The sequence below is a fragment of the Emydura macquarii genome, unplaced genomic scaffold (genome assembly GCF_026122565.2).
Source record: "Emydura macquarii macquarii isolate MOO-44397 ecotype Brisbane River unplaced genomic scaffold, CSIRO-AGI_Emac_v2 contig_2417, whole genome shotgun sequence".
In the NCBI taxonomy this organism is placed as follows: Eukaryota; Metazoa; Chordata; order Testudines; family Chelidae; genus Emydura; species Emydura macquarii.
In genome coordinates, this window is record NW_027132554.1 from 3,342,744 (window position 1) to 3,355,322 (window position 12,579).

Here is a 12,579-nt window from a genome sequence, read left to right on the forward strand (position 1 = left end):
ATATCTCCTACCTACCCTCCCCACACACACACTCACCTCCCAGGCATAAAGCATGTGTCTCAGTCCCAGTTGTTTGTAGTCAATGAAGGGGTTTTGCCTTAGGTGAGTGAGGGCCATGCTGCAGTCAGACAGAGCTTCCTCGTACCTGCAGTGCAAAAGGGTACAGATGAAGATTAGAACTGAATTCCCAAATTTGCAAGGGAAAGCATCAAGTTCTGGAAGCAGACTAGCAAAGAGGATTCTCACGGGTTAACAGCCTGGGTTAGAGGAATCATAGAATATTAGAGTTGGAAGGGACCTCAGAGGTCATCTAGTCCAACCCCCTGCTCAAAGCAGGACTAACCTCAGCTATATCATCCCAGCCAGGGCTTTGTCAAGCCTCAGCTTAAAAACCTCTAAAGATGGAGATTCCACCACCTCCCTAGGTAACCCATTCCAGTGCTTCACCACCCGCCTAGTGAAAAACTTTTTCCTAATGTCCAACCTAGACCTCCCCAATTGCAAATTGAGACCGTTGCTCCTTGTTCTGTCATCTGCCACCACTGAGAACAGCCTAGCCCCATCCTCCCTGGAACCCCCTTTCAGGTAGTTAAAGGCCGCTATCAAATCCCCCCTCACTCTTCTTTTTTCCAGACTAAACAAGCCCAGTTTCCTTAGCTTCTCCTCATAAGTCCTGTGCTCCAGCCCCCTAATCATTTTTGTTGCCCTCCGCTGGACTCTCTCCAACTTGTCCACATCCTTTTTGTAGTGAGGAGCCCAAAACTGGACACAATACTCTAAATGCGGCCTCACCAATGCTGAATAGAGGGGAATAATCACTTCCCGTGACCTGCTGGCAATGCTCCTCCTAATGCAGCCCAATATGTTATTAGCCTTCTTGACAATCAGGGCACACTGCTGACTCATATCCAGCTTTTTATCCACTGTTACCCCAAGTCCTTTTCTGCAGAACTGCTGCCTAGTTCGTCGGTCCCCAGTCTATAGCTGTCTATAGCTGTGCATGGGATTCTTCCTTCGCTGAAGAAACATGTGGAATCTCTAAATTTAGATTATTGTTATCCTCTCCTCCATGGAGATCTGTTCTTATTACACAGTCTGAATCTGTTCATTTTTGACATCCAGCATGCAGTCATGATACCGAGGAGAACAGACGGGAGAAAGTAGAAAGGTTAACAGCTCCTTGTTAACTCTAGAAACTGTTCCCATGATGCTAGAATTATGGGAATTGGGATCCCCTGTCATTTTAACCGAGCTAGTATCATTGCAGACATTTCAGAGGAAAAGAAAGTGCTTAAGGATGGAATCATAGAACCATAGGCTTAGAAGAGACCACAAGGGTCATCTAGTCTAACCCCCTGTCAAGATGCAGGATTTGTTGTGTCTAAGCCATCCAAGATCGATGCCTATCCAGCCTTCTTTTGAAAACCTCCAGTCAAGGAGCTTCCAAACCTCCCTAGACAATCTGTTCTATTGTCCAACTGTTCTTACAGTTAGGCAGTTTTTCCTGAGATTTAATCTAAATCTGCCATGCTGCTGTTTGAACCCATTGCTTCTTGTGGCAATATTTCCCTGTGGCAAGAGAGAACAACTTTTCTCCATCTTTTTTATGGCAGCCTTTCAAGTATTTGAAAACTGCTATCATGTCCTCCCTTAATCTCCTCTTTTCCAAACTAAACATATCTAGTTCCTTTGTCGCTCACCTCTGGATCCTTTCTACATCCTTTCTATACATTGGTGACCAAAACTGGGCACAGTACTCCAGCTGAGGCCCAACTAGTGCCGAGTAGAGTGGTACTATCACCTCCCGTGACTTGCATGTTATGCCTCCATTAATGCAACCTAAAATTGCATTTGCTTTTTTTGCAACAGCACTGTATTGCTGATTCATGTTGAGGTTGTGATCCATCAAACTCCCAGGACCTTCTCAGCAGTGCTGCTGCCAAACCAGTTATTCCCCATTCTGTATTTGTGCATTTTTGGTTTTAATTCCCTAAGTGCAGCACCTTACATTTGTCTTTGTTGAATTTCATTTTGTTGTCTACAGCTCAGTTCTCCAATTTATCCAGGTCCCTCTGAATTTTAGCTCTGTCCTCCAAAGCGTTGGCAACCCCCCCAGCTTTGTGTCATCTGCAAATTGGATCCGTATGCTCTTTATTCCTAGATCCAGGTAATTAATAAAGATGTTAAACAACATCAGACCCAGAACAGATCCCTGTGGAGCCCCACTTGAGACCTCCCTCCATTAATAGTTACTCTTTGTTTGTGGTTGTTTAACCAATTACGTGTCCACTGAATGGTAGCTTCGCCAAGCCCACGTTTCTCCAGCTTACCTATCAGAATATCATGGGGACTGTGTCAAAAGCCTTGCTGAACTCCATTTATATTATGTCCATTGCATTCCCCCATCCACCAAATGAGTTACCCCGATAATATCATCAGGGTAAAGCTCATATTGGACAACAGTTTGAAACTAAAGGGAAAAAACCCCTGGCTGGGCCATGCCAGCTGATTTGGACTCATAGGTCTTGGGCTGCAGGGCTGTTTCACTGCTGTGTAGACTTCTAAACTCAGGCTGGAGCTTGGGCTCTAGGACCCTGTGGGATGGGAGGATCCCAGAGCTCAGGCTCCAGCTTGAGCCCAGAAGTTTCCATAGCAATGGAACAGCCGTGGATTTTTCTTTGCTGTGTAGACATGCCCTGAGAGTCAAAAATTGTGAACAATGTGTGTGTAAATCCAGAGGAACTCCACTGATGACATGGAATTACTCCGAATTACAGCTGTGAGGAGAATGGAAGCTCTGTTTGGAGAAGGAATTTGAGATCTAAATTTGGCTTCATTTGAATTTGAAATTCTCTGCAAAGGAATTTTTGTTTCATTTCAATTTGATTAAAATATTTCTAGACAAAATTTTAAAATTTACAAACATTTAAAAAAAAATCAGAATGAGTAGTCATTTCAAAATGAATTCAAACGCTTTGTTTTGACATTGTCTAAACTCCCCCCTGCCCTTTTTATTCTTCCTAAATGAAATTCTGGTGACATTGACCCAGCTTCATGAAGCATTTGGATGTCATTGGAACTGTAAATTCCAACAGGAGATGGTTCCATTTAAGTTCCTCCAGCCAGCTCTGTTCTGAATTTACCCCAATGCTGCTCAGAGCAGAACTTGGCTCAGTCAATTTAACCAACAGAAATGACAATGGACCCTCTTCAATAGAGGGGAGGAGCCATAGAGACACAAAGGTCACCTAAGTATGGGGGACAACCAACATCATAATAGGAACGGGGGGAGGGGAGTGAGGTCTATGACACTGGCAGGCCAGGTGCCAGCTCAAGTGAAGGCCCCAAGGCCCCACTGAACACTGACAAAGAAATGGTACAAATCATAGGACTGGAAGGAGCCTTGTGAGGTCATCTAATCCAGTCTCCTGCACGTACGGCAGGACCAAGCACCATCTATTCTAGACCATCCCTGACAAGTGTTTGTCCAACCTACTTTTAAAAATCTCCAATGATGGAGATTCCACAATCTCCCTAGGCAATTTATTCCAGTGCTTAATTACCCTGTGTAACATGCTGTATCCTATGTACACCCTTACGGTGTGGTTTGTGTATCATTCATGTTCACCCTTACCATGTAACTGTGTATTGTCTGATGCAAAGTATGCCATGTAAGGTGTTTTTGGAATGCTCATGGCATACTGAACATTATTGTTAGGGTAGCATGTTTCCTGCAATGACATACACATGTACAGATATCAAACTCTGCTGTGTCATATCCCCAAAGGTGTGTCTCACATGGTTTGAATAGAGGCAGACAAACACAAAGCTGTGTTTCCACACCCTGCAGAGGCATGCATACAGGAACAATGGAGCGGCCTAAGAACCCGTGGGCACTTTGGCCAAATGGAAGAAATCATGCCCATTGCCGAACAGGGCCGATCACCTGACCCCAGGGGGTGTTAGGGAAACTTGTTAAAAGCTGAGGTGTCTTTGTCTCTGGGCTCTCCCCTGGAATCCATCTTCTAAGCAACTCCAAAGACTGAGAATCTACCCACAGGGGGTGAGAGGAGCTGGTCACAAGAGGCATCACAACCAGCCTGTGTGGTAAGCTGAATACAGACTGACATGTTAATCTTAGGTTAAGATGCGAGTTATCTTTTAGTTAATTGTGATTAACTCCTTGACTTATTAATAATCTGACTTAGATTCACTTAAAATCTTGCTGTAGTCAATACACTTATTTGTTTGTTTTATCTAAAGCAGTGCATGTGGATTGAGTGTGTGCAGAGACCTCACTTAGAGTGACAGAGCTGGTGCACATCAATTTCTTTGATAAATCAACAGACAAGTGTAAATGACCTGGCAGTTCCTGGGACTGCATCTGGGACTGGGGGTTTTTGCTGGGGGTCTATCCCATGAGTGGCTGGCTGGACCGCTCCTTCATTAGGTGAGGGACCAATTACACGCAGGAGGCTGGGCGTGGGCCGACCCCAGGAGTGGGTGGTTCACACAGCAAAGTGGTCCCAGGAGTGAAGAATTGGGGTGACACAGCTACACACCAGTCTGGATTGCAGGGGGAGAACACCACATCCTGACAGTTAGGAAATTATTCCTAATGTCCAATCTAAAGCACCCTTGCTGCAATTTAAGCGCATTGCTTCTTGCCCTGTCCTCAGAGGTTAAGGAGAACAATTTTTCTCCCTCTTCCTTGTAATAACCTTTTATGTACTTTAAACTGTTATCATGTCCCCCCTCAGTCTGCTCTTCTCCAGACTAAACAAACCCAATTTTTTCAGTCTTTCCTCATAGCTCATGTTTTTTAGACCTTGCATCATTTTTGTTGCTTTTCTCTGGACTTTCTCCAATTTGTCCACATCTTTACTGAAATGTGGTGCCCAGAACTGGACACAATACTCCAGTTGGGGCCTAATTAGTGCAGAATAGAGTGGAAGAATTACTTGTTGTGCATCGCTAGAAATCAGTCTGGCTCACCTGTGGCTTAGTACTGTTAAAATAGACATTAGATTTATAAGAATGTGTTTAGACTTTATGAATGCCTGTAGAATGCTGCATGTATTAATCTTAGTTATAACAACATCTGTATCCCTTAAGGGTATAAGGTTATATTAGGTGTTTGCATTGTAATCCTCTGTAATTGTGTAAGGGCTGCTCTACACTAGAGAGCTTTGTCCACAAAAGTCAGCTTTTGTTGTCAAAATGTGGAGATGACATCGGTGGGAGGAGCATTTTAGTCTGTACATTTCCCTCAACGAGCAGCTTATGTTGGCTCAATTAGGGCGACGTAGTGAGAGTGGGGAGCAGGACAAGAAGCCCAGGCAGCTGGAGTGGGGTGAGAAGCTCCGGGTGGCTTCCCCTTGGGAACAGGTGGCTTCCCCTGGCTCCTGGTGGGGAACAGGGAGGGGGAGAAGCCTAGGGCTGGCTCTTGGCAGGGAATGGGGGAGGGGAAAAGGAGTAGCCCACCGGGAGCCTGGAAGCCCCTAGGGCACCCAGCAGGGAGTTGAGAGACCGGGCTGTAACCTCCCCATACTGCCCCCTGCCACTCTTAGGTCATTGGAAGTGCTCCTTGTGAGGACGCACTCCACCAGCCCAAGGAGGGTAGTGTGGACATCAGCCACCACAGTAATTACTATGTTAGGTTAAAACAACGAGAGTCCTGTAGCACTTTAAAGACTAACAAATTTAATTTCTGCAGGCATCAGCTTTCGTGGGCTGCAACCCACTTCGTCAGATGCAAGAAATAGAAATCAGACAGGGGGTCTATATATACATCCAAGGGTAAGGAACAACAATGGGGAGGGTAGGTGTTAGCAAAGTTCATTCAGTTAGAGTAGATGAGGCCTATTCACAACCATTGATTAAAAGATGAGAATGTGTGAACAGTGACAAATACTTCTTGTCATGAGAGAACCATTCCACGTCCCTATTCAGACCCAGTTTGATTGTGTCAAGTCTGCGTATGAGTTCCAGCTCTGCAGTTTCTCGCTGAAGTCTGTTTTTGAAGTTTTTTTTGTAGAAGTATGGCAACTTTCAAGTCAGCTTCAGAGTTTCCTGGGAGATTGAAGTGCTCTCCGACTGGTTTATGGATGTTACCATTTTTTATGTCTGATTTGTGTCCATTTATTCTTTTGCGTAGTGACAGTCCAGTTTGACCAATGTACATGGCAGAGGGACATTGCTGGCACATGATGGCATATATTACATTAGTAGATGTGCAGGTGAATGAGCTCCTGATGGTGTGGCTAATGTGGTTAGGACCTGTCATGGTGTCACTAGAGTCGATGTGCGGGCAGAGCTGGCAACGGGGTTTGTTGCAGGGATAGGTTCCTGGGTTAGTGTTCTTGTTGTATGGTGTACAGTTGCTGGTGAGTATTTGCTTCAAGTTGGGCCAGCTATACACTTAACCCAGCAGAAGAGTCCGTCTTATCTCGGAGACAATCTTTCTGCCCCAGAACCCCCACACACGATACAATTCTGTGGTGACCTGGAATCCTACTTTCGCTGTCTCTGACTCATCCCATTAGCTTGAACACTGGAGGAAGGGAATAAAAATCCCTGACAAGAAGGAAATGTAACTCTATGCTGCTTGAACTCTGGGGGGTGAAGATTTCTAAGCATAAGCAAGGGATCACAAGCATTTTGGCCTGAGTTAGACCTAGAGCACTTATAGAGATTGCATATTACAGCAGCTTCTATTATCTATTGGAACCTAAGACAGTTACTCCTTTGTGTGTGTATGTTTACCTGCTTTAACCTTATAAATAAGGCTCTTATTTTTTCTTAGTTAATAAATCTGTAGATAGTTTACTATAAGATTGGTTACAAGCATTGTCTTTGGTGAGAGATCTAGGGTGCAATTGACCTGGGGTAAGTAACTGGTCCTTTGGGACTGGGAGGAACATGCATATTGTTGTGATTTTTGGTGTAAGGGGCCATCTATCACAAAGGCAGGCTTGCCTGGGTGGCAAGATAGACTGGATTCTATGATTCTATGGAGTGCCCAAGAGGAATGTCTATGACTCCATGTTAAGGCTGTTATAGCGTCTGAGGAGTTCACACTTGATATTTGGTTGGTGAACTCCAAGTATAGAACTCACAAGTTTGGGGTCCATGCCCTGCTTCTTCACAGTCTGCCCTGAGGTTGGTACTCACAATCGTGAGCCACTCCAGACAGCTGGGCAAGGTCAAAGGGATAAAAGGAGAGATCCAGAAAGCAGATATCCAGGGAGTCGTGGACATTGCCCAGAGGAACTCTGTCCAGATGTCTAGCATTAAATATGTCCATGGAAAAGGGACCCACAGTCACAGAGGGGCCTGTCTCTCCCTAGACTGATGAATAGCCATTTTGGCTAGTATCTGGAGGAGACTGACAAGAAGGGCCACAGACAGGATGTGTGAAGAAAGAGAAGATGAGAAGGGCAGCCAGAACCTTATCAAGAATCAGAATTCAAGAACCAGGGACCCTCACCCTCAAATGGAGGTAGGAGATCATGCCAGTTAGTGGTGTTGTAAAACATGAGGACAAAGAAATACACAGTGTGGAAAATGAGCATGTATAAGCTATTCCCAGGGCACAGTTTGGAGGTAGACCAGTTGGATCTCATGCAGTCTACTTGGGTGGGGTATTGAAGGCAGCCTGAGGGGCTCACAGTGCAGGGGGCATGACATCTCACTCTGGAGGCCCCGAGGATGTGGGCAGGTGGCACATGCTCAAGATAAGGGAGAGAGGCAGCATGGCCTTCCCCTCCTCAAGGACACAGAAGACAGGAGTGGTAGGTAATCCCATCCACAGCGTGAGCCCAGTGTGGTCCATCTCTTTCTGCCAGCCATAGTTCAGGAGGTCTCAGCCATTGCTGAAACCAGCCACGACCAACCTCCAGAACACCAAGGGGGATTCTGCTGCCTTTGCATAAAGAAATTGTGGCTCTAAACAGGGGCTCTAAAATTAAGTCTTCACCCTTGACTGCCTGATGGCTGAGAACATTAGTCTCAGAACTGACTCACAGATAGCAGATTGCTTTTAACCTGTCCCATAATATGAGAACAAGAGGTTAATTTGTGAAATTAAGTACTGGAAAATATAGAACTAAAAGGAACCAAAATAATTGAAGTTGGAGGTGAAAAGACCTATGAGCTCATCCAGTCCCTCTAAAAACACAGTGCCCCACTCTAATCTCATTGATACTGGCGTGAATAAGGAGTAAATCCAGTGCGTGAGGTCAGTGGAGTTACACCCGTGTAAAACTGGTGAGATGACAATCAGGCCCAGAGCACAGCATCACCACCTCTGGAATTCACGGCCAGTGGAGGTCAGAAAGTCAAATACCATGTGTGGGTTTTAGAAAGGCCCAGATAGTTTTGTGACAGTCACATCTATAGGCATGCGAGCTATGTGTAATCAGATCTCCTCCTCCGGGACATAAACTGACTGGCACAGTCTCAGGGCTGATTTTTCTTCCAGGTGTACTGAATTGCACGACCGACTTAGTTAATTTTTCCTCACTTTACTTGGAAGCCTCATATGTAAATAGCCATTCCTAGGAAGATGGAATACCAGACTCGACAGATCAATTGTCTGATTTACTATGGTGACGTCTATGTTTCTGGTCTTTGCTCAGTGGCTGGAAGATCCCAGATGGACACAGATACAAGACTTTTAGAGAAGTTGTGTGCGCTATGGCTATGTGTTAAATGCCATTTACGTTTTTTAACTTTTTCCTTCGGGGTGTCTGAGTGCACATATAATGCAGTATGGTTATCAGAGTCTGTATTCTATTCCTTGCTTATGCCACTGATTTATTGAGAGTCCTTGGGGAATTCACTTCCCCTCTCTAAGCCTTGGTCTACACTTACCTGGCGATTAGGCAGCAGTCAACAGGAGTTACACAAGCTACGCCGAGTAGCTTGCATAACTCCCGTCGACTGCTGTGCTTCCCTTCTGTGCGGCGCCTTCACTGCACTGCGCCAATGGTAACCGCGTTCCCATCGATGCAGAGCTACACCACTTGAGGGGGTGGTTTTACTGCTTCAACTTCTGGATCAACTGAGCGAGTCTTCACTGACTGCTCAGTCGATCCAGATAGGTCGATTTGACGACGGCGACTTTGCCGCCATCAGTGCAGACATGCAGACATACCCGAAGCCTCAGCCTCCTCAGCTGTAACACGGAGATAATATTAACCTACCTGATCAAGATCTTTTGAGGGTTAACTGACGTTTACAAAGCGCATTGAGAACACTGGACAAAATGCACTTCAGAAGGATAAAGTGTCATTAAAGCAAGAGAGGCAAAGAGTGAAATGGACAAGCATTACACTTACATTTCTAACTGCAGACAGACAAACCCTCTTTGAAAGAAGCCAACAGCTAGACGGTTGTCCTTGATAACTGTTTTATCAAAGGCCTAAGGAGAAAAATACAGAGACATGCCACAAGTTAGTTAAACCACATAGTAGAGCTAGTGTATGACAGATATGATTGCAAGGCATTTGTTTGAGCTATGCAAGGGCATGGTGGCTAAAACCCAGGAGCAGTTTCTGTGTGGAGGGGAATAGAGCCCTGAGTGAGCACCTCAGGATTTGGCCTTTGTGAACCATCAGAGTGATATGTTGCTGATTAGAACCAGTACCAGGAGAAAGTGATGGAATGTCCCTAAAAATAACCCTGTTGGAAATTAGGATTGTGGAACACAACTCCAGGCACCTGCGATCTGAAGGACTATTTCCTGGAGCATAATTCACTCTTCACATCTGAAAGTGCTTTGAACAGCCTGTTGCTGGCCACTGCGAGCCAACACTGGTGAGCTATGGGAGAATCATGTTGGGTACCATTTGGTTGGAGAGGGGTTCATTGAAAGCAGGTGGCGATGGGGTGGAGAGTGGGGATACGAAGGAGAAAATGGAAGAATTCCTTACAATGCACATCAAAGTCAGTATTCCTGCTTATATTAAACCCACATATGGGTTTAAGGGATCCATTGCACAGATGTGATAAGCTTAGTTCAGGGCAGCGGGTGTGAAGCAGAACCATGCAGGAAGGTTATTTTAGTTAATATGTGGTTTTGGAAGGTAAGGGATGCATCTCCTTTACCATGATTATAAATAGGTGAAATGCAGATGGGAAGAGACAAGGCCAGAAATCTTGGATTTTCTACCCACTGTTTAGGCTTGAGCTGTGTGCATTTTAAAATGGAACACTATCAAGGCTGGTGAAAAGCACAGACCCAGGCCAGACTATGCCCTCACCCTACACAGAAATATAAGGGCAGGAAGGCTCCTTGTGCTCTCTCTCCCCTGAATTTGCATACCCATGTGGGGCTGTCAGAGGGTCACTGTGGTTCACCATGGAATGCAACTGCTGTGCCTCAGTTTTTCTTCCTGTGCCCTTGAGGTGATTCAATTAACATTCCACACATAGCTGTATTAAGCTACAAGAAGAAAATATCAGACATTCACTTGACCCACACAAAGTACAATCAGTCACTTCTGTGGACTGCAGGATTTCATGCCTCTATCCATCCACCCTTCCAGGACTCACACAGTCCTTCCAGCCTGGTTTCTCCCTTCGTTGGACTAAAATAGACCTTTGCCTCAAAGAGCATCACCTCACAGGCACTGTTCTCCCACTAGAATCATAGAAGATTAGGGTTGGAGGGGACCTCAGGAGGTCATCTAGTCCAAACCCCTGCTCAAAGGACCAACCCCAACTAAATCACCCCAGCCAGGGCTTTATCAAGCTAGGCCTTAGAAACCTCTAAGGATGGAGAGTCCACCACCTCCCTAGGTAACCCATTCCCGTGCTTCACCACCCTCCTAATGAAAAAGATTTTCCTAATGTCCAACCTCGACCTTCCCCACTGCAACTTGAGACCATTGCTCCTTGTTCTACACTACACTACACACCTCCTTCCTCTCTGCATTTTTCCCCAGCAACTGACTTTTTATAGAGAGTGGGAGGAGCCCACCCCTTCCTTCCAGTTGTCTCTACCCTATTGTGAGTGCTCTTGCAATCAATACAAACAGATGTGATCCTTCCTTGGGCAGAAGTCTAGATCCTTCTCCGCTAAACCAGGGACAGGGTCTGTCTGCGCATCCTGTCACAGGGGCAATTGACAACCACAAAAGGGAATGCAAACACACTGCTTGTCTAGACTCTCCATGACTTTCCCTTTTTACCTTGCATTGGCCTGACAAACTAAGTTCGCTCCAGGGAAGCGCACTGTTCACCTCCAAAGAGTGACAGAACCCCACTTCAGCTGCTTTTCTCAGAAGAAGTTTTGCTGAGTCAGGCAGAATTCTTTTTGGGACCTGTGCTGCTGCAGGGCTCCTTCTAAACACATCACTAACCATCCCAGAACTGCATACGCTTACACAGTTAGACATTTAGAACAAAATAAACTTGGTTGTGGCCAGGAGACCTAGAGAGAATCCTTCTAAAAATGCAATGTTCGTGAAATGATTCCACTGGAGAGCATAAAAGACAAACTAACATTACGGTGACACTGATAGATCAGCTAAGATCAGAGCCCTTGGGCAATTCACTGATGGGGGACTTCAAAGAAATGTTAAAAGGTACTGCTGTGTATCTAGACAATTCAATTTTAGAACAGATTAAAAGGAAATGTTAAGCTGCTAATATATGATTGTATTAGTCTTCATCTATCTACATCCTGATTTATGTATACTAGCGTAACTAAATTAACTTGTTGCTGCTATATTCTTTTTCATGTCCTGAACTCTGTAATTACCATGATATTATGTATGTGACTCTACTAACTAACATTAGGTCAAAAGGCCTGTATTTAATGTTTAGGTGTGAATTTAGACAATATAGAAGGTAATAAAGAGGTACTTCTGGCTATCCCATTATGTACTCTCCAGGAATTAGACAACCTTGGTTTAAAGTGTGTTAGTTTTAAGAATGTATTTGATGTGAAAACTTCATGAAAACTGCCTCAGAACTGTAACGGAGGAAACATCCTGATTTCAAACCAAGGGTTGTCAGTTTGACAATGGAGATTCACAAACGTTTACATTACCTATTTTTTGTTAAGAAATACACATGCTGTGATAAAAACACCTGCCAGATTGCTTTCTAGGGAAAACGGCTATAAAGAGAAAAACCTTGGGAGCGATCCTTCAACTCTAATCCATCCGAATGCTGACAGGGGGGTTCCTGATGCAAGACGGAGGTCCCCAAAAGCATCTTGGGAAACCCTAAGGAATTTATGGAAAACTAGCAGACATTACATTTCTGCATCATTTGGACTACAAACTAATTTACCTGTAATGTATTTTATCTGCCTTAACCTCTCAATAACTCATTTATTTTTCTTAACTAATACATCTTTAGTTATTTAACTCAAGTAATTGGCTATCAGTGTTGTCTTTGGTGAAATCTGGTGCATATCTTGACTTGCGGTACATGATTAGCCCTTTGAGCCTGGAAGTGTGCTGTGTGTAATGTGTGGTGAATATTGGTTGTAATAATTTTTCATCATTAAATCCAATTTGTCTGGGTGGTAAATTTGGCTAGAGAACCTAAGGGTGACTGCCTGTG

The 12,579-nt window shown here is 44.7% G+C and overlaps 1 protein-coding gene across 1 annotated transcript in view; it reads right to left on the bottom strand.

The window, feature by feature from the left end:
* NOXA1 (NADPH oxidase activator 1) overlaps positions 1–12,579 on the bottom strand; it is a 35,221-nt gene that overhangs the window by 21,732 nt on the left and 910 nt on the right. The window contains exons 2-3 of the mRNA XM_067561434.1: positions 9,342–9,424; positions 37–145 (exon numbers count right to left, since the gene is read on the bottom strand). Of these exons, the coding sequence (XP_067417535.1) occupies positions 37–145; positions 9,342–9,424 (192 nt within the window). The remainder of the gene's footprint in view (positions 1–36; positions 146–9,341; positions 9,425–12,579) is intronic.